Below are 21,319 nucleotides of genomic sequence, written 5' to 3'. Positions count from 1 at the left end.
GGCGCGGCGCTGAGCCCCGCCGCCCTGCTCACCGCCCGGCCGCCGCCGGGACCCCCGCGGAGGTAAGAGCGGCGGCGGAGCGGATGCCCGGCGCGGGGGGCGCCCCGGGAAAACTTTCCGCCGCTCGGAACTCGCGCGTGTGGGTCCCCCCCGCCGCAACTTGCCGGTGAAGCGGGCAGGTGGGGCTTGGGCTGCTGCCGACGGTGCGGTGCTGGGACCCCATCCCCGAGCCGGCGGCGGCGGCAGCGGGTGCGCTGGGGACCCTCGCTCCCCGCCTCGCAGCGGGGTAATACCGAGCCGGGCGTACAGCCGGTCCCCCTGCTCCCGGGAGCCGCGGCTGGGCAGGCGCGCCCCGGTCCCGCTCGGGGCGGGGGGACTGTGGCAGGGGACGGGAGCTGGTAGGGAGCTCCCCGGGCACGGGGGCTGCGGCAGGGCTCGGCGGCGAGCGGGTGCCCAGGGAGGGGGTGCCGGGGGAGACACACACGCCGGAGAACGCCCGGCGCCCTGCAGCAGGCTGGCGGAGCCCGCCCCGGCGGGACGCCGAGCCCGGCGGGACCCCGGGGCTGCGCGGAGAACGCCCGGGCGGGGGGCGCAGGGGACAGCCGGCGCTCCCTGGGGACAGGCCGGGCGTGCCAGAGCGCAAAGTTGTGCAAAGTTATTTCCCGTGTGCGCGGGGCCGCGCTGGACATTTAGCGTTATTGTATTATGTTATGTTATTTTTTTCCCCCCTATTTTTCCCCCCTTCCCGCTGATGGCATCGCGCGCCGTGGCCGGAGGTGGGCCAGGCTCCCCTCCCACTGCCTGTCCTGCCTCTGTTGCTTTTCCCTCCCAAAATGTTTCCTGCTCTCTCCCGGGGCCGCGGGGAGCAGGCGTGCAGGCAGCGCTACCCCTGGGTCCCCCCGGGGCTCTCCCGAGGCATCCCCTCGGCCCTCTTTGGGGGTTCGATCCCCAAAAGGAGTCCCTGTTCCAGACGAGAAAACCTTTCCCTAATTGCTGGGGCTCGGCAGCGCTGGGTTGACCAGCCTGGGGAAGGGGGAATAAAGCCGAGTGGGATTTTGATCTTCCTGCGGCAGCACAAGCAATGGCCAAACTTTAATTGCTAAAAAACTCCTCCAAGCCCAGACAGCCCGGGGGCTGGAGGGCAGGAATGTGGCCGCTCTCCCCTGGAGTTCTCCGTTTCCCCCGAGTGCAGATGACCCTGGAAATGGACATTTCCTGGCCAAGGTGCACTCCGGTGGCCCGTTTCCCTTTTTTGCTTTCTTGGAATTTGCCTTTCCCAGCCGGGTCTGTGTGCCCCCCACTCACCGCCGGCCCTTTCCCCTCTCCTCACCCTGCGCTTGCTGCGCTCCCCTCCTCTCCCTCTTTTCCTTTGTTTGCCATCTCGCTCCCTGTCTCTGACGCGTACGCCGCTCCATCCAAATGCAATAGTAGGATTTGCCAGAATTATTTCCTAAAGCTGCCGGGGAGAGGGGGGAGGTTTGGATGGAGGGGGGTTATTTAACTGCAACCAACTGGAGTTTTGGCTGGTGGAGGAATTGGGGGTGCAGGCTGTCCCGGCCTGGCGCTGATGGGAAGGGCAGAGCCTGGGAATGGGTGGGAGAAGGGGGAAGGCAGCCTGAAAACGGACCGAATACCAGTACAATGGAGCAGAGCTGGGTGTGCTCGGGGACAGAGGAGCAAATTGAAATATTTACTGACCCCAAAGGCAAGAAGGAGGAAAAAAAATACACAGCCCCGGGGAGCAGCGGTGCCACCACACTCGGGGTCCTGCCCTGCTGCTGGTGACAGTGCTGCTGCCCTTGCCCTGCTTGGGGCTGGGGCTGGCGGTGTGGGTGCTGTGCACTGCAGGAGAGGCCAGCCAGACCACCCGGGTGGGGTGCAGGATTGCCCCCCTTGCAGCTCAGCATCTCTCTGCGGGGTGCCCCAAAGGGTTCCCAGCCCTCCGTCCCGCTTCTTTGGGTGTGCCTGTCCCCCGTGGGGCTGTGTGGTGGCAGCTGGCAGAGCCCTGGAGGGCATGGCTTGACTGGGGTGTCACGGTGGGGACCCCCCCCTGTTCCCACGGGGCTGGCTGGATGCTCCCCACATGCCTGAGCCCACCCGGGTACTGTGGCACAGTGCGTCCCACCCAGGCGCGCAGCTCCCTGGGGACACCAGGGGCTTCCCACCACGGGCCTCCTCCCAAATCCTGCCTCAGTGCCCTGCAGACCCCCAGGAGGGTGCTGCCTCGGGAGAGGGGCCTGACCCAGGGGCGGTGTGTCCAGGAGGGGCAGTGGGGGGCGCGGGGGCACCGTGCACCGTGCCGTGCCGGGGTGCGTGTGTGGCTTGCTGGAGGCAGCTTGGCGGACTCCGCTCAGTGCCGGAGCCCCAGGGAGTCCAGCTGCCTGGCACACAGGCAGGGCTTTTTTTTTTTCCCTCTTCTTTTTCTTCCTCTTTTATTTATGAAAAAAAAATCCTTTTTTTTTTTTTTTTTTTTTTTGGTACGTTCTTGGAATAATGAAGTCCAGATTTCCTTCATGTTGGAAAGATTTGATCCCAGCTCTGCTTGCTGTGGCTTTGCTGGGGGCTGGGAGGAGAGGTGGGAAGGCAAGGGCTGGGAGTGGGACCCCTTTGGGTGCCGGGGCAGGGAAAGCCAGCCCAGTGGGGGGCTGGGGATGCTGCAGCTGAGGGGGGGGTGAGGAGGGATGGAGGGATGCTCCTCACCTGGCCGAGGCTCGCCAGCTGGGCTGGAGGAGGGTGCTGCAGCGGCTGTCGCCGCGCTTGCCTCGCCCTGCGCGCTCACTGGGAGGTGAGGCTGTGGCCCCCCGATTTGTGCCCCCCACCCCCCAGTCTGCAGAGCAGGGTTCAGCCTCCCGGGGCTGGCTTTCAGTCCTCCCCGGAGGATGCTGCGTGCCAGCGGGTGATGGAGAGCGGGATGTGGGGCTCGTACCCCTCGGGGGGTGGTGGGTGCAGTGAACTGACATCCCTCCCACGTGTGCCCTCCTTGGCAGGCTCGGCTCCCCCAGACTGCCCTCGCTGTCGGCGCCCAGGCGCGTGCCCACCATGCCCGTGGTCGGTGTCCTGCTCTGGGCCACCCTGCTGACTCTGGGCTGGCGGGCTGCCCACCCCAAAGACCACGGCTTCGCTACGCCCAGGGTTCAGCTCTCCTTCAAAGGTAAGAGTCTGGTTGTTGGAGTGGGGGGCAGGGTGGGCCCCCAAGATGGAGGAAACCGTGAGCACCCCGGTACAGGCTCCTTCTCCTCTTCCTCCTCCTTGCTCGGGGGGCATCAGCGATCTGCACCCTCAGAAATCTCCACGGGGATCCGTATTCAGGTGTGGCTGAGCTCCCGATCTGCACCAGCACACGCAGCCTTGGGGGGCTGGTAGCCTGCCTAGTCCCCCCAGTGTGCTTCCTGTTGTGGGTGGGTGGCTCCCTCCATCTGGCAGAGCTGGGTGCTGAGGTGCAGGAAGCCCCCCCGGCAGCACCCCGATTCCAGACAGCAGCTTGACGCCGCCCCGACCCCCCCAGCTGGTATTAACGCCTGGGAGCTGGCAGGGAGCCGGGAGAGGCAGGAGGGGAGGGTGCTGGGTGGGGGGAAGGGGCTTAACCCTTTCGTACCGGGGCTGCTTAGCCCACCCAGCCACTCCAGGAGCTGTGGGGGGACCTCTGGGTCAGCTTTGGGGTGCTCATTGGTGGAGGGGTTTGTCTTGAGCTCGTGTTTTGAGGTTGCTGAGCAGAGCAGGCTGAGGCTGATGAGGCAGCTCCCAGGGCTGCAAACCTTGAGGAGCGGAACGGAAATTGTTCCTGCTGGGGGCTTGCCTGCTTGGATGTGTGTCAGGAGGTGACAGACACGAGGAGTCTCATGTCTGCCTGCCCTTGGGGTCTGTGGGAGAGCTGGGGCTGTGCTGCCTGTGCCCCTCCTTTGCTGTCCCAATGTGCCTTTGCCCTCTGGTCACCTGCTGAACCTGTGAGCCCAAGGATGTGGTGGCAGAACTGATGGTGAGCACAGCAGAGCCAGGCAGGAGGGGCCGGGGGGGCTGACAGCAAACATGGGGAAGCAGCAATAGCCATGGGTGTTACAGGCTGGTCTTGACAGAAAAAATGGCTGGTATGAAGAGTCTGGGGACAAGTCCAGGCTGGAAAGCAGTGAGCAAGTTCCTCCCCAGAGGCGGGCTCCACTTTCCTCTCCAAACAGCGTTTTTGGAGGGTTTGGGGGCTGCTGGGGCACTTTAGCTGCTGTACAGATGCTTCTCCACCTTGGCTTAAAACACCTCTTCCTCAGAGCTGTGGGGAGGGGAGGCTCCAGCAAAGTCCCAGCTGGACCTGGTGTCAACCACCACGGTGTACTCCAGGACTGAGATTAATTCTGGATAGGCATGGTTAAGCTTGCTGTGCCACAAGCTAGGGGCTGGTTTGGGGTTGGTTTTTTTTGGCCCCAGCTGGTTGGAGCAATGGTTCCTGGCTGTGCTCAGGATCTGCAGTCCTTCTCCCTCCTGCCTGAGGTAGTTTGGCAGGGCTCCCCCTGCCCTTGCTGCCTAGAGGGAGGATTGTGGTGGGAGAAGGGCTGATTTGCACTGGCACGTGGAGAAGAAATGCCAGCAGTGTGCTGGATCCAAGCACACTGGGGCTGGGAAGGGGTGCCACTCGCCTCTTTCCTGCCTGTACTCTGACACGGGTGGCAGTGGTGGAGAATTCTCCCAGGGTCTTCCTTGAGGGCCAGCTGGGAGCCACACACCAAACTGGTGGTGAGCAGCTTCCTGGGCTGATCATCTGCATGCAGCCTCCCTGAAGCCAGAGAACCATGAGATATGGGGTGACAGTGGCATGTCGTGGATGGTCCAGCCCCTTCTCTTGCCTGGAGAGGCAGGGATGAAACCCAGATGCCCGGCCCCAAACCTCCCTGTGCAGCTGCAGACAGTGGGCTTGGGCGTGATGGGTCTGGGCTGGGGGACATTGGTGTGATGAGTTTGGCCGGGCTCTGCTGTCGGGAATGGCTGTGGTGCCACAGGGGACCAGGTGGCTGTGCAGTCACAGCTGCTGGGTTGGGGTGTGGGTCTGTAGCACAGCATCCCTCTGGCTAAAGCATCCCAGTGCCAGGGTGGGATCGAGGTGGCCTCGTGGCCAGGCTGCTGGGGAAGAAGCTGCCCTGTCCCCAAGCGTGTCCCCAAGTGTGTCCCCCGGCGCCTTGCCCGGGCGGCCGCGCTGCCTGGAGCCCTGCCAGCTGCGGGAGCGTCTCCGGGTTTGTTTGCCTTTGCTTGTTATCGCGCGCCAGAGGTTTGTCGCAGCTCCCCGGGGCCTGCGTCATCCTCCACGGAGCCCCGGCGTCTGAGTGCATGAAAAAAATACATCTATAAAATACTGAAGTGATAGGAAAGGGGTGGGAGCTGAGCTGCTGTGCCCCGGTGCGGGGTGATGGGCTGGGCAGGGTCAGTCCTCCCCCATCCCGTCACCCCCGTGGTCTCTTTACGTCTGTCCTCCTCTCAAGGCTTTCCTGTCCGTGTGTCGGCAGGAGGAAGGTGACCAGTATGGAAAGAACAGTGCTGGGAGCGGCTCGGCACAGCTCCCTTTTGCCAACAGCTCTTCCCAGATCCCAGCCCAGTGCTGGCCAGAAATAGGGTGGATATTTTTAATCATCTCCGTGCTAACAATTCACTCACTCCCCACACTGCTGTACACATCCTGCGATCCCCTCTCCTCCGGGCCGGGGGCTCGGGCACCAGAGAGGCTGGCCCATTCCCCACGAGGATGCAGGAGGTGATGGTGATGATGGTGATTCATCCCTCTGTGTCCTGCTCCCTGTCCAGCGTGGGAAAAGCGTGCGGGAAGGAAGGGTGGGCTCTCGCCCCGCATCACGGCGGGAAGCCCTCGAGGTCAGGGCTCTCCGTGGGGCTTCCAAACGGGAGCCACTCCCCCCAGCGAGGGGAACAGCCGTGCTGGCACCTCTGGAAGAGCTGTGGCTGAGGTCCAGCTGGGGGCAGCCCTGGCAGGGAGGGGCAGGGTGAGAGGCAGGGCAGTTCCTGCAGGGGAAAAAAACTACTTTAAAAAGAATGAATTGAGCATGGAGTCTCCTCTGGGCTCTGCTTCCAGCCCCCTGCGTGGCCTCGCTCCTGCCTGCCTCGTGCCTCAGTTTCCCCTCCCACCCCGCTGGCATCTCCGCCGGTGGCCAGGAGATCCCGGCACGCTTGATCCGGGCCAGGGGGTGGCAGATGGCTGGAGAGGAGCCCGGACAGGGGACCGTGTCCTGGGGGCCACCCAGGCGCCCTCCTAAGCTGCTGCAGCTGTGGGCACTGCTTGGCGACAGCAGGATGGGATAAACAGGGGGGTGCGAGCAGGGCCAAGGGCTTAGGGACAGCCAGGGCTGGGAGTGTGCTGGGAGCACTGGCACTGTTGGTCCCCACCCTGGCCTGGGTGCCCCATGCTGCTCCTCAGAGCCCGTAAAGGTCAGGGGGATGCCGCAGTCCCCTTTCCTGTGCCCTAAGGGGCGGGGCCGTGGGGCTGAACCCTGTGACCCCTAAGAGGATTTCCTTGGCTGGGACAGTGGGGGGCTGTGGCAGAGCCCCTCCACCCGCTGGGACCGGCTGCTGCTGGGGCTGAGCTCCCTGGCTCCGGCTGCGAAGCTCCATAAGCTCCTTAAACCCTCCCTCCCCCAAAAACCCTGTGCAATTTCAGCCCCCCCAAGCCTATATCTAATAAGCTAGTTATCCCTCAAATTAACAATGCTCCTTATGGAACAGCGTGGCCCTTCCCGGGGTCCTGGCAGGGGTGTTCTCCCCACCCCAGTGCTGCTCGGGCACAGAGCAAAGGGCCTGGAGCAGCCGCAGTTTCCAGCCGGCACCATGCCCTCCCCTCAGGGGCTGTGGAAAGAAATCATGTCCAAACATTAAACAAAAGAGCCCAAAGAGCAGTGGGTTGGGGCACCTCAGCTCAGAACTTTGCTTTTGGGGTGATTAAAGTATTTTTTTCCTGAAGCCAGGCTCTTTCCTGAAGGGGATTTCATGCTGCTGGAGCACCCCCCGGCGCAGCCGAGAGCCTGGTCTGCACTGCACAGTGATGCTTGCTGGGGACGGGGTTCCCCCCGCAGCGCTGCTCGCTGGGGCACACGCACACGCCAGCGCTCGGGGCAGGCTGGCCCGGGGATGAATCAGCGGTTTCCGCTGAAAAAAAAATGTGGGTTTTCTTTTTATTTTTTTAAATTGTTTTTTGGCTTGTGCCCAACCGGCCGGGCTGCGAGGGCTGCGCGGAGCGTCCGGCCGGCACCTCTTTCATCCCGAGGGATTTGACCCGGGCGGCTGCAGCACCTGTCCTGTGCCGCGGTGCCGGCGTGGGATGATGCTCCAGGGGGCAGGAGATGGTCGGGGCTGGAAGGCGGCAAGCGGGAACAGGAGTTATTTCATCTCCCAAGCCCCTGCAAGGCAGCTTCGGTTTCCTCCCACCTGTGAATCGGTTAAATGGGAAAAGAGCTTGGCTGGGGGCCACGGAAACTCTCTTATTACATGTAATTAGCTTAATTACATCATAAATAACCCATCAAGGGGTAGCGGAGTGACGCTCAAACAAATAAGCAATTCTGCTTTCATCGGACGACCCACCCAGCTCTTTGATCAGCCCCAATACCAACAAATGCTTTAACCACGAGAGGGGACACATCCAGCCCCCTATCCATCTCCTGGCATTGCTCCCCATCCTGCCCCTCTGACGCATACCCAAAAAACTGCATCTCAAATTCCGAGCAGGGAAAAAAATTAGTAGGGAACATAATCAAAATTTGGGGCACGCTTTCAAATTTGTGGGATAAAACGCTGCAGGATAGAGATGGGATTTATCCCTGCTGTGCCAGGCTCCCTTGGGATCAGTGCTGGGCTTCTCCATCGGCATTTAAAGTGAATTCATTCTTCCCCACGCAAAGAAAGGGCTCCCGAAAGGCGCTGGCTCCGCCAGCCGGGGTGGGGGGGGTGGTAGGGGGGGCGGGAGTGCGGTTATTGAATATAAACACGCCGTGTAATTTACATGCTAATTATGTTGAATGCGCTACAAGCCCATAATTAGAATCTAATTAGGTGAGAGCGCCTGTAATTGGTTTTGGGGAATGCAGTGATGGTGCACCTGGGGAGGTGACCCGCTCGGGTCGTAATGGCATTAACTCTTCATGCGGGTGCCCTGGTGATGTTTGGGGGAGTGGGGAGGATTTGGGGACTGGGGTGGGGTGAGGAGTCCCACGGGGTGCGCGGTTTATCGAGAACCCCCAAAATCTCCCTTTTCCTTTGGAGATCAGCACTGGTCTCCGTGCCAGTGGATGATGAATAGGGACCAGTCACCCCTGCCCGATGGGGGCCAGCGGTGACAGTCAGCAATGGTGGACAGCTGCCGGAGCTGGGAATGCAGCCCGAAACTGGCATTGCGGGAGGAATTTGGCTTTGCAGAGCACGCAGTCGGGCGGTGGTGCCGCGGGCAAAGCAGAGCATCGCGCCTTGTTGCCATCCCTCGGGCTCCTGGCCGCCGGCATCACTCGAGGGCGCAGGGTAATTACAGCTCGGCGCCCAAGGACACGGAGCGATTGCGGCAGGCGGGTCCCGGGGGGCTCGGTGGGGGCTCCGCGGAATGTTGTGAGGGGACGGTCCCCACGGAGGCCACCCTGGCTGTGATGCCGAGCGGCTCCTGGCTCCGGTGCTCGGCAATTAAAATAGGATTAGGCTCCCGGCCAGCCGGGGAAGCTCTGCCGGTGCTGGGATTGGCAATGGCGAAGCAGGAGGGAATTTGCTCGTTGGGGCGCATCGGCTGGTGAGCGGGCTTCTCCAGCCCGGCCGGGGCCCCTGCCCCACTCCATCCCTAGGGACACCCATGGCTGCTGGGGGCGGGTTTGGGGGCACTGGGGGATTGGGCAGCGCGATGGAGGTTTGGGAGGTCAGAGGTTGCGGCAGGCTCTTTGCAGAGGGCGTTACGGGGCAGCGGGTCCGGCACCGCCCTGCTTTGGGAGAGCCCCCTCTGATCGCTGGCCCGTGGGGGCTGAATGGAGCCACCGCTGGGGGCCAAGGCCCTTTGTGCTACTGGCCCTGTCCCCTGCCAAGCCCTGGAGACGCCCGTCCTAATGGATGTGGGATATTGGGGGCTGTCAATGGAGCCCTCCACCACCAGTGCCCCAGCAATCCAGGATCCCAGGGCTGTTGGTGCTGGTGTTCCCAGGCTTGGCAGGGATGACGGATGAGGGGCTGTCCGGGCACGGAGGCTCCTGTCCAGTTTAATTGCCATCCCTGTCTCTGCCTGCTCCAGGTGTCTCTGTCCTGAGTGGGAAGCCTGGGCGTGCAGTTCCATCATTGGCTGGGGACGAGCTCTTCTGCTCTGCCTGTGTCACTGACTGCCAGAGCCACCCTGCCCTTTCCTGGCTCCCGAGCTCTGGTTCGCACTGGCACCAGCATGGCACTGGGGGAGGCACCAGCACACACACAGAGTGTGGGGCACACACCTGTGCACACACAGTGTATGGTTGGTGGGGCAGCTTCAGGACATAGGACAGGCAGGGAGCAGACCCAGTGGGCCATGGCACAGTCAGGGACCGCTGCAGGACAGGCTGGGGACGCCATGGGTGGCATGTGAGCCAGCGCCAGCAACAGGGAGCATCTGGAGCCCAGATGGGCCAGGCAGGAGGAGGAGCCTGCCGTGGGTGGGTGGGTGAGCAGCTGCCTGGCCCCCCATCCTTGGCCCTGTTCCACTGCACCTCTGCCATGGCCCCCTCGCCTGCAGCCCAAATTCCAGCCCTTGCACGTGCCCACCGTGCTCATCCCGCCATCCAGGCTGGCAGGCAGGCAGGCCCCAAGCCCCCAAGCCGGCAGAGGTTCACGTCCCATCCCATGACGCCGTTTCCCGCAGCCGGCTCCGACGGCTCCCGCGCTGTGTGTGCGCTCCGGCCTCGCTGCCACGGCCCAGCGGGTCCAGCAGCCGCGGGACTGGGACCATCAACCGCTGCCAGCCGTGGGACAGAGGGGCTGCCCTGCAAGGGAGGGGACCCTGGGGGCACCTGTGGGACATTCCAGTCCCTTGTGCAGCCGGGAGGATGGAGGTCAGGGGATCTGCAGGCGCTTGGCCTCCTGCTGGGAATGGAAGCTGGCTGCTGGAGCCCTGCCCAGTGCTGCCTGGAAGCCGGTGTGATGCTTCCTGACCCTGACCTGCAGGACTCTGCTCTGCTCCTCCCCAGGAAGGGTCCTCAGAGCTGCTCCTGATGCCTGCACAGGGCACCCCTCTGCATGGAGCGACACACTCCACAGGGTGAGGGTGCTCATTGGTTCAGAGTATCATGGATGTGGCATTCGATGGCTGTTGGTGGCATCCAAAGGGGATGACAATGCCAAAGAGTATGGCATCTGGGGCAGATGGCATCCCACGAGCGTGACATGCAATGGCTGAGGATGGCATCTGATTGTTGTTTGTGGCATCCAAAAAGGGTGACACCTTTTAAAAGCGTGGCATCTCCAAAGGGGTTGGCTTCAGAGGCTGATGGCATCACGTGGAGATGGCATCCAATGGCTGTTGATGGCATCCTAAGAGAGCAGCACCTCCAAAAGGAAGCATATGGGGAAGATGACATCCCATGGGGATGGCATCTGATGGCTTGGAGTGGTATCCAAAGGGGTGGCATCCAGGGCAGATGTCATCCCATGGAGGTGGCGTCTGATATTTGTGGGTGGTATCCAAAGGGGGTGACATCTCCAAGGGGAGTGACACCTCCAAAGAGCGGCATCTCCAAAGAGGTGACCCCCAGGACAGATTGTATCCTGTTGGGGCAGGGTGCTCTGTCTTACTCGTGCCCTGGCCCCTGCCGCGTGGTTCTTGGCACTGGCCCACATCATCTGCAGCACTTCTGCCTTCCATCTGGCTGCCTCGTTGCACTTGTGAATATTCATGACCCTCATTATCCTCTTTCACTCCTTGCTCCCACACTTAGACTAAAAATAACTTTCCAAGGGGGGATGGGGTGTGCGGGGCGGGGGAGAGGCTCATCACCTCCCCTGGAGCTGGTTCCTTGGGGTCCCAGCTCTCCCATCCTATGAGCCAGAGGCTTGGCTGGAGCACAGGGTCACAGTGCAGGAGGGGGATGATGATGGAAATTTTGAGAGCTGTGGTCTCTGGGCTGAGGTGGCAGAGAGCTCCAGCCTCCTGCCCCATCTCAACAGCAACCTCCGCTCCCTGCTGTGGGCTGCTGGATCTCCTGAGCCCAGGTTCTGGTGATTTCTCTTCTGGCCATGAGCATCTCTGTCATTGTCCCTTGTCCTGCACAGAGGCGGCAGTATCATGGTGCTCAGGGAGTGGAAAGTGGGCACCTCTTCTCACAGGGTGTCCTCCAGCTGGGCCCAGGCTTGGACTCAGGGATGACACTGGTGAAGATCAGGGTCCCTGGGGTACTGACACCTTCCCTTTCCCCCTGTAGAGCTGAAGGCCACGGGCACAGCACACTTCTTCAACTTCCTCCTCAACTCCAGTGACTACCGCATCCTGCTGAAGGATGAGGACCACGACCGCATGTACGTGGGCAGCAAGGACTACGTCCTCTCGCTGGACCTCCACGACATCAACCGCGAGCCCCTCATCGTAAGCTGGGGGTAGGGGGGAGCAGATGGAAGGGGGTAATTGGGCACTCTGGGGACCTTTTTGATGCCAGAGCAAGAGCTCGATGGGCATAATGGTGCTGGTGGGGCCAGGTGGGAGTCCTGGTCTCCCCTGGGTTGCTGTTTCCACAGATCCATTGGCCTGCGTCCCAGCAGAGGATCGAGGAGTGCATCCTATCAGGCAAGAACAGTAATGTGAGTAACCACCACGAACCCCCTTCTGGTAGTGGAGTGGGGCTGGTGCCGGGCACTGGAGTGGGATTTATGTTCCTGTATCCTACTCTGGAAAAGCCACCCCCTAGCATGTATAGCTATGTGGAGATGGGGTGGCACTCCAGGGTGTTGCAGTGTCCTGTCACCCATTCTGTTCCAGCCAGGCAGGTCCTGGAGAGCTTTCTGGGCAAGTGGGAGGCCAAACTCCCCATGCTGCTCTCTCCTACCAGCCAGGGCTGGGCCCTCGGGCTTGCCAGCTCATGGCCCATGCCAGGTGTCGACCCATGCTGTCCCATGCTGTCCCATGCCGCATGCCATCCAGTGACCTGTTCCATCCCGTGCCCACACCAACACAGCCCCACAGCAATCTATATCCCCCGTGCTTGGTTTGACGTGTTCTCCTCTGCTTCCCAGGGGGAGTGCGGCAACTTCATCCGCCTGATCCAGCCCTGGAACCGGACACACCTCTACGTGTGCGGCACTGGCGCCTACAACCCCATCTGTGCCTTCGTCAACCGCGGGCGCAAAGCCCAGGTGAGGGGCGGGAGGGATGGCGGTGCTGAGCTGGCGTCTGGCACGGTGGTGCTGGCACAGCCCCCAGGACACTGCAGCGGGGTGGGTGCTTGGCTCGGCTCTGCTGGCTGGTGGGGGAGGTTGGGGCTGAAGGTTGGGGGCAAGGGCGGGCTGGGGGTGACCATGGCTAACAGTGTTGTGCTGCTGAGAGGGGCCAAGCCATCTCCACAGACCAAGGACTTCTCTTCACGCTGGAACGTGGCTGTACTCTGATGGCAGCTTCCACACAACGTGCCCTCCCACCCTGCTGGCTGCAGCCACTGCTGGATCTCCACTGGGACGAGGGACATGTCAACCCAGCTTCCCACCTGCTGCCAGGCTGCTGAGCCCCTCAAAGTAGATTCCAAGGATGCCAGCACCGATGCTGCACAGGGAGAACCGTGCAGGGATTGTGCCAGCTCCTGTGGCATGTCAGGAGCATCCCCGGATGGATGCCACCCAGCACCAAGGACCACAACATGCAGGGTAGCAACAAAGCTGCATGCTGCCAGGCAGGAGGTGTGGCAGACAGAGGAACATTTTCAGGACGGCCTTGGGAGGGAGCTGGTCTCTGCAAGTAGCAGCATGAGTATCCCAGGGGTCCCAGGCCCTGTGAGGTGTCTGAACCCTCTGCGCTGGAGTGACAGGTCCCAGGCTGTGTCTTCTCCTGAGGCTGGAGAGGGAGTCACCAGCCCAAACTGATGGAGGATCACGGCGCTGGATATGAAAGATGGGCGTCTGCCTCGGAGCCCCAAACCTGGCATGGGCACTGAAAGAGGTGGATGCTGCTCAGACCATTCCAAATTGGGTTTGGATTGGGACTGAACTGGGGAGTGGCAGCATCTGAGGAGAACCTAGGGTGCTAGTGCAGACGAGGACAGCACTAGTTGGCCAGCAGGGTCAGTGGCAGTGTGGAAGTGTTCCATGGGCAGTGTGAGCCCATGATGCTAATAGCTTTGATCCTGAGGCATGGCTCACCCACACAGGAAGAACAAGGCAGGTGCCACTTTTGAGCCTCCAGGTGTGAGCCCAGCCTGGCAGGCTGTGTGCAACCATGTCTCCACTCTCTCCAACTCCATGCTAAGGACACCCCAGTTCTGTGGGAGAGAGCAGGATCCATCCTGGAGAAGCTCCTGCTGGAGGCCAGCCCAGCCTGGAGCATGAAGGAACGCAGGGGGACAGCAGTGCTGCTGCTCAATGGGCATCCATCACCGCAGCTCTCGGGGTCCCCTGCTCACCCCTGTCCTGGGGGGTCCTTCCCTGCCGGCGCTAACTCTCTGCCCTGCTCCTTTTCCCCAGGGGTTCCCGCCGAGCCAGCCGGGAGGCCGGGGAAGCAGATCCACCGACAGCCCCCTCAGCCCGAGACCAGCACAAAGCAAGGTGGGAACCGGTCTGGGAGCCCGCCGCAGCCGTGCCCGCCTGGCGCAGGGGCACACCAGAGCCGCGGGCTCCTGCATCCCACTGGCATGCTTCGACCCCTGGGCCGGGCGCCGTCCCCTTCCCTCCCAGCACAGCGTCTCCCGGCCACCGGCCTGGCGTCGGCTTTCCTTCTCTCACTAACTCCTTCCTCCTAGTCCGTGTAGGATTCCCCCCGTGGGGGACACTGTCAGGGATGGTGGCTCTCCACCCACCGCTGACTTTGCCTGACTCCAGGCTTGCTGTGTCCCTTGGAAGTGGGGCCATGTGCCGGCAGAGCCACAGGGCTTGGAATGATTCGGGGGAGGATGCCCGAGTAATGTGCAGAAGATGTTTGGGTAGGGCCTACAGAAGCATTACTGACAAGCTGCTTTATCTTGCCCCAAGAGGGGCTTATGTCATCCTGGCAGTCAAGTGCACTCAGGGAGGTGACAGCATCCCCGGCTTCTGGGAACACCCCAGTGTGCAGCCCACCCTGACAGTGTCACCCCCGAGCCTCTCCCCTCCGGACTAACATGGGTCAGTGCATGGGCTGGGGAGCATGGCGGACATGGGCACCCTGGTGCAGCCTGGGGCTCTCCCAGCTCCTTGGGTGGTTGGGGACAAAGGGTGATGCTTGGCAGTGAGCATCTCCCAGACTGTGGGCAGCTCCTGCTGCCAAGTCCCCAGTGCCAGCTGGGAAAACGCTGTTGCCATTTCAGCCCCCTCAGGTCACCCCTGCTGGGGAGAGGGTGTGTGTCCCAGCAGGAGCTCCCTGGGGGCTGCCAGCACGTGCTTCCTGGCAGCTCTGATGGATTTCAAGGTGCATTAGCTGATGAGCAGTGCCAGCACCACAGTGGCTCCTGTGTTGCCTGACGAGGAGAGTGAGATGGTGCAGCCAGTGCCAGGGCTGTGCTGGAGACAGAGAGGTTGTCCATGTGAGGTGTTTGCCCACTTCAGGAGCAGGGCCAGCGTTGGGCAAAGGTGTTTGTGATGGTGATGGTGGCACGGACAGCACAGTGCAGTGATGAGGATGGTGAAACATGGCTGTGCCCATCTCTGGGCATGGGTGCTGCTGGAGGAGCTGGTGTGAGCAAACCCTCTAGTGGGAGATGCCCACAGTGACATCCCAGCTCCTCACCCTTTCTTGTTCTTCCTAGAGCCTAGGCTCCACCAGGACCCTGCTGGCCTCTCAGTGGAGGGTGGCTGTCACCGTGTCTATCACCCATGTGCCCAAGCCAGGGCACAGGGCCAGTGGGCATCTGCCCAGTTTGGTTGCTTAAGGTCCCCCCGTGCCCAGGCTCCCCATGGATGCTCTGTGCTGCTGCTGTGTCTCAGCTGAAGGTGGTTGCTGTGCCAGGGTGAGGAGTGACCTGGCTGGGCCAGCCTGTCCCTATGTGCCCCCAGCCAGCACTGGCAGAGGATTTTGAATGTGCCTCCAGAGGCAGTGTGGGTCTCGCTCCTGGCTGGGAATGTGTGACGGTGCCAGGGATGGCCACGGGAAGGCAGAAGCGACAGTAGGGAGGCATCCCACGGAGCAGACACAGCATCTCACTGTGTGAAGAAAAGCACTGGAAAATGGCCCCTGGCAAGAGAAGTGCAGTGGGTCCAGCAGCCAAGCTGTGCCGAGCTGTGCTGCAGGCCCGCTGAAGCTGCTGGAACTGTGTGACCTTGCTGGGCAAGCAGCAATTTGCAGTGGAGCCAGCTGCAGTGAAGAGGCAGTCAGAGGAAAATGTTTTTCCAGACCTGGGAGATGGATGCCCCACTTCAGCCTGATGGCTCAGCCAAGTCTCCAGGTGGTGGAGGGCATGGAGAAGAACCCAGCATCTTTGGAGGAGTCGCTCACAGGAGCTTCAGCTTCTCAGGGGACCTGCAGACCCCTTCCACATCTGTCCTCACTGCTGTGCACCATCCTAGAGGAGGCTGCCTCTCCTGGTGGGTTTTGGGAGTCACATAAACGAAGGAGTGAAAGTCTAACCAGCTGCTCCATCTGCTTTCTTCTCCAGGATTATATCTTCTACCTGGAGCCAGACAAGCTGGAGTCGGGCAAGGGGAAGTGTTCCTACGACCCCAAAGTAGACACTGTCTCTGCATTAATAAGTGAGTCCTGTGGCTCCCTGGTGCCAGTGCTTCCTGCTCTGGACAGAGGGAATATGCAGGCGGGATGGAACAACTGCTCCCACCAGGAGCAGGGTTCCTGCTCCGCCACCACTGCCTGCTTCAGCTGGCCAGGCACCTGGCCCAGCAGAGGAGGGGATCGTGGTTACAGACCAGTGCCAACCTCCAGAACTCTCTGGCATGGTCACAGGCAGTGGCTCCTGGTGGCCTGGTGGCTACTGGCCTGGTCTGGGGCTGGGATTTGAAGGAGGTGGGTGGATGGGATGAGGTGGGGATTCCTGGCTGACCTCTGCCCTCTGTAGATGAAGAGCTTTATGCTGGCGTCTACATCGACTTCATGGGCACGGACGCAGCCATCTTCCGCACCATGGGCAAGCAGACAGCCATGAGGACAGACCAGTACAATTCCCGCTGGCTCAATGGTGAGTTCAGGTGTCACTGGCCAGGTGCCCTGGGGACCTCATGGCTCCAGCCCTAGAGATGAGACCTGTCACGTGGTACTGCCTCCTTCTGCCAGAACAGAGACAGCAGCGAGGGGGGTGAGCCGGTGGGTGGGTGGGTGAATGGGTGGATGGATGGATTGATGGACAGAAAATGTGTGGGTGGATGATGGATGGATGGATGGATGGATCATGGATGGGTGGATTGATGATGGATAGCTGGATTGATGATGGATGGATGGATGGATGGATGGATGGATGGATTAATTGATCAGAGATGGATGGATGGGTGGATGGATGGATGGATGGATGGGAAGGCACAAGAGCAGGGACAGCTGTGTGGGGCAGTGACAGACATGCCTGGAGCTTTGCTGGGCGGCGGGAGCAGGCTGGTGAGAGATGGGCTGGCTCTGTCGGTGTCAGTGTGTGGGTTTCTGCAGCGCTGAGATGTCAGCCGTGTCGCCTGCAGTCGGTGACCCCAAACATTCATTCTGCCCCCCTCGGAGCACCCCTGCCTGCGGGGCAGCAGCTGAGTAAACAGAGCAGAGCAGATGGGATGATCCTGCCGGGCTGGGGAGCCAGCGGGGTGGTAACCCGAAGAGGGGGAGCTGTCAGCGCAGGCTGGACACTGGCTGATGGATGGCAGGGAGAAGCTTCCTGAGAAGCTTCCATGCTGTGTGGTTCCTTCCTGGGGGGAAGACTGGTTCCCACCACCTTGCTCGTAGAGCTGATGTATCTCCAACCTGTGGACCTCAGGAATGCTCCCAGGGACCCCAGAGATGCTTCAAGCCTCTCCTGGTGCGTTAGAGATCACAAGAGACACTCAGAGATGCAGCTCTCACTCTGTGACAGTGCTTTTCCAGGCATGAAGTGATGCTTCAGCAAAACGGGGCTGAGCATCCTGCTATGGCATGGAGCAGCAGTGCCACTGGGCTGATGGTGCCATGCTGTGCTGTGCCATTCCAGACCCAGCCTTTGTCCGTGCCCAGCTCATCCCTGACAGCAGCGAGAGGAATGATGACAAGCTCTACTTCTTCTTCCGAGAGAAGTCGGCGGATGCCCCACTGAGTCCTGGGGTCTATTCCCGCATCGGGCGCATCTGCCTGGTAGGTGTAGCAGAGGACAGGGAAGCAGGCAACAAAGTGTGCAGGGGGAGGGACAGGCAGGGCTGAGCACAGGGTTCTCACTGTTGCAGAATGACGATGGGGGCCACTGCTGCCTAGTGAACAAGTGGAGCACCTTCCTGAAGGCCCGGCTCGTCTGCTCTGTGCCGGGACCCGATGGAATTGAAACGCACTTCGACGAGCTCCGTGAGTGTGCGAGGAAAGGGAGGGGAGCCTTCTCTACCCCTGCAGGCTTGGGGGCACCCTGGGCAGAGCTGGGGACATCCCTGCTGCCCCCTGCCTCTTGCTCTTCCATGGGTAGCTGCTCTGCCTGTACCCTGGTGTCCCTGCCTACCTTCCCTATGGTGACGCCTCCATCTTTCTGTCCCAAGAGGACGTCTTCATCCAGCAGACTCAGGACACCAAGAACCCTGTTATCTACGCTGTGTTCTCCGCTTCGGGGTGAGTGCTGACCCTCCTGGCACAGTGCAGGAGAGGAGGGGGTCTCAGCTGGGTGGGTGTCCTGGCAATGCCATGACAAAGGGTGGCAGCAGGTCCTTGTCCCCAGGTCGGTCTTCAAGGGCTCTGCTGTGTGTGTCTACTCGATGGCTGACATCCGCATGGTCTTCAATGGGCCCTTTGCCCACAAGGAAGGACCCAACTACCAGTGGATGCCCTACACAGGAAAAATGCCCTACCCCCGACCAGGCACCGTAAGTACCCCCGGGCACCACGGGTAGGTGAGCCAGTGCCTGCCAGGCAGCCAGCACCCTCAGACCTGTGCTCGGGTACCAACTCGCCAAGCTCTGATGGTGTTTGTGCCACAGTGCCCTGGGGGGACCTTCACCCCATCCATGAAGTCGACCAAGGACTACCCTGACGAAGTGATCAACTTCATGCGCGCGCACCCGCTGATGTACCACGCCGTGTACCCCACGCACCGCCAGCCGCTGGTGGTGCGCACCAACGTCAACTACCGCTTCACCACCGTGGCCGTGGACCAGGTGGACGCGGCAGACGGGCGCTATGAGGTGCTTTTCCTGGGCACAGGTACCCACGCCGCGCACCGCGGGGAACGCAGCATGCTCCGGCGCGGCCCCGGAGGGCACGGGCACCACCAGGGCTGGCCAGAGCACGGTGCCCTCCACCGCTAGAGCGGGGTGAGGGGCTGAGAATGCCCCCCTGAGATCCCTGCCCCTCCTCAAGGCTCCAGACTGTTCTTTCCCTGTCCCGATGCCATCCCACAGACCCTGCTGTCCTGCCTGGTCCTTCCTTTAGCTCAGCTCCTATCCCTGAAGCCAGTGATCCGGCATGATACTTCCTATCCTAGGGATTCTGCCATGCAGCCTGGTCCTCCCCTTGTTCTAGGGGACTCATCATCCAGCCTTATCTTTTCCTGACCCTAGCACCCATCCAATGTGCTTCCTACTGCCTGTCATCGTCCAGCCTTGTGCCTTTCCTGCCCAGTTGCCCATCCCAGAGGCCCTGTCCTTCCCAGATCTCAGTGCCCATCCTGGGCGCACTATCATCCAGGACAGTGCTTCCCTTGCTCTCAATGTGCATCCCAGAATCCCTATGATCCTGGTCCTTCTCTTGCCCTGGTGCATGTCTGCATGCTGCTTTGGGCATTCTCTGGTGGCACTCTAGACACAGCTGGTTACCTGAGCTGGCACACTCCACCCCAGACATAGCTAGCTGCCACAGCAGGAGAGAGAGATGGGGATGGGCCTTGGGGTTCCTTCCTTTCCACAGGCCCAGCAGGAACCCCCTTCACAAACAGGGAGGGCATGGGTGCCCAGGGTAGCACTGAGCACCTGGGCACTATGGTGTCTTGCAGATCGGGGCACCGTACAGAAGGTCATTGTGCTCCCCAGGGATGACATGGAGACAGAGGAGCTCATGCTGGAGGAGATTGAAGTGTTCAAGGTAAGGGCTGGCATGTCCTCCACCCTCTGCTGAGTGTTCTGGACCCAGCCAAACAACCCCTTGGGACACCAGCTAGCCCCTTGAGTTACCAGTCACTCCCTAGGGCAGCAGCTAGCCCCTTGAGACATCAGCCAGTCCCTTGGGACACTAGCTATCTCTCGGCCAGCTCTGGAGGGACTCCAGGCTTTGGTCCTCTGGCTCGCTTCCCACTCACATCTCCCGCTGCCTTGCTCTGCCTGCTCCAGCTGCCTGTAGGGTGTCTGGGGTGCCACCCCAGACCTGGGGTGTAGCATCAGTCCAAGCAGTCATCCCTCCATCTTCTTCATTCCTGCTCTCATCCAGGTGCCAGCACCCATCAAGACGATGACCATCTCCTCCAAGAGGGTGAGTCATAGCAGAGACCTGGGTGGGCAGATCCCATCCTGGTCCCAGCGGTAGCATTGCCCAGCGCCACCACAGCACCGGAACAGGATGTTTGCAGGGGCCCTAATGTAGTGGGGATGAGGTAGCAGCTCACCCTGTCCTCCTTGTTCCCAACAGCAACAGCTGTATGTGTCCTCGGCCGTAGGCGTGACCCACCTGGCCCTGCACCGCTGTGACGTGTACGGGGAGGCCTGTGCTGACTGCTGCCTGGCCCGGGACCCCTACTGCGCCTGGGATGGCAGCGCCTGCACCCGCTACTCCGCCTCCTCCAAGAGGTACAGCGGGGGCCAGGGACAGGGGCAGGGTCAGGGAGGGACCCCCAGCCACAGGCTCCCCCTCACCTCCCGCTTCCCGCAGGCGGAGCCGGCGGCAGGACGTCCGGCACGGCAACCCCATCCGGCAGTGCCGCGGCTACAACTCCAACGGTGAGAGGGGCCTGGGCAAGGCCTTGCAGCATGGGGCAGCTGGGAGGGGAGGCTGAGGGCACGGGGCTGCAGCTGGGCATGCAGGGATTCCTTGGCGGGTGGATGTGTGGGAATGGATACGTTGGGGAGTAGGATGAACATGGATGGATAGATGGATACACTGGGGATGGATGGGTGGATAGATGGATATGTTGGGGAGGAGATTTGAACAGATTTGAATGGGTGGATAGAGGGATGAATGCATGGATGGATGGACGGATGGATGGATACGTTGGGGAGTAGGATGAACATGGATGGATAGATGGGTACATTGGGGATGGATGGATGGATAGATGGATATGGTGGGGAGAGATTGAACAAACATGGATGGATGGATGGATGGATGGACACCCACCCATGGAGACAGAGGGGGCAAGGGAGAAGTGCAGTGGGCTGGGGCTGACCTGGCTGCCCACGGCCCCCCTGCAGCTAACAAGAACACGGTGGAGGCCGTGCAGTACGGGGTGGAGGGCAGCACAGCCTTCCTGGAGTGCCAGCCCCGCTCGCCCCAGGCCAGCGTCAAGTGGCTGCTGCAGAAGGACAACAGCGACCGGCGGAAAGAGGTAGGGCAGGGCGCTGCTGGGGCGTGGGGGTGCTGGCTGCCAGCGGGCTGAGCCGTGCTCCGTGTCCCCCCAGCTGCGGGTGGAGGGCCGGGTGCTGCGCACGGAGCAGGGCTTGCTGCTGCGCGCCCTCCAGCTCGGCGACAGCGGCCTCTACTCCTGCACCGCCACCGAGAACAACTTCAAGCACACGGTGACCAAGGTGCAGCTCCGCGTCCTCAGCAGCCGCGCCGTCCACACCGTGCTGGTGCAGGCGGAGACCCCCCCCGGCCTGCCGGGCGCCCCCACTCCCCGCTACCAGGACCTGCTGCAGCTCCTCAGCCAGCCTGAAATGGGACTCCTGGACCAGTACTGCCAGGGCTACTGGCGCCACACGGCCGCCAGCCCCCCGCAGCCGCTGGCTGGCCTCAAAGCCAAGGAGCAGCAGGACCAGAAGAAGCCTCGAAACCGCCGGAATCACCAGCCAGAGACCTATGGGCATACATGAAACCATCATCAGGGACTTTGCTAGCACAGTGGTCTATTTTTCCCCCCTTTTAATATTAAAAATA

At 61.5% G+C, this 21,319-nt stretch overlaps 1 protein-coding gene across 2 annotated transcripts; it reads left to right on the top strand.

Moving 5' to 3' along the window:
- Positions 1 to 8: 8 nt before the first annotated feature.
- Positions 9 to 21,319, top strand: SEMA3F (semaphorin 3F). 2 transcript variants are annotated; one of them, XM_041425801.1, is made up of 19 exons: positions 9 to 62; positions 2,988 to 3,151; positions 11,397 to 11,557; positions 11,707 to 11,769; positions 12,202 to 12,321; positions 13,639 to 13,719; positions 15,741 to 15,834; positions 16,155 to 16,274; positions 17,259 to 17,398; positions 17,488 to 17,602; positions 17,788 to 17,857; positions 17,964 to 18,108; positions 18,223 to 18,445; positions 19,233 to 19,321; positions 19,664 to 19,705; positions 19,862 to 20,019; positions 20,102 to 20,169; positions 20,638 to 20,771; positions 20,845 to 21,319. In XM_041425801.1, exons 2-19 carry the CDS (start codon positions 3,040 to 3,042, stop codon positions 21,253 to 21,255), a joined length of 2,346 nt encoding a protein of 781 aa, XP_041281735.1. In that variant the 5' UTR covers positions 9 to 62; positions 2,988 to 3,039; the 3' UTR covers positions 21,256 to 21,319. The 2 variants fall into 2 exon arrangements, with proteins under 2 accessions (XP_041281735.1, XP_041281736.1); XM_041425802.1 differs by lacking the exon at positions 13,639 to 13,719.

This window comes from Onychostruthus taczanowskii, unplaced genomic scaffold (genome assembly GCF_017590055.1).
Source record: "Onychostruthus taczanowskii isolate IOZ18803 unplaced genomic scaffold, ASM1759005v1 scaffold9, whole genome shotgun sequence".
NCBI classification, from domain to species: domain Eukaryota; kingdom Metazoa; phylum Chordata; class Aves; order Passeriformes; family Passeridae; genus Onychostruthus; species Onychostruthus taczanowskii.
This window is presented reverse-complemented; position numbering and strand designations above follow the sequence as displayed.

What these genes read in the sequence shown, in the direction of transcription:
- SEMA3F (XM_041425801.1), top strand. Translation starts at nt 3,040, where the DNA reads ATGCCCGTGGTCGGTGTCCTGCTCTGGGCCACCCTGCTGACTCTGGGC. An exon ending in GGTTCAGCTCTCCTTCAAAG is followed by an intron (nt 3,152 to 11,396) that starts GTAAGAGTCTGG and finishes TTCCCCCTGTAG; the next exon opens with AGCTGAAGGCCACGGGCACA. An exon ending in CCTACCCCCGACCAGGCACC is followed by an intron (nt 18,109 to 18,222) that starts GTAAGTACCCCC and finishes TTTGTGCCACAG; the next exon opens with TGCCCTGGGGGGACCTTCAC.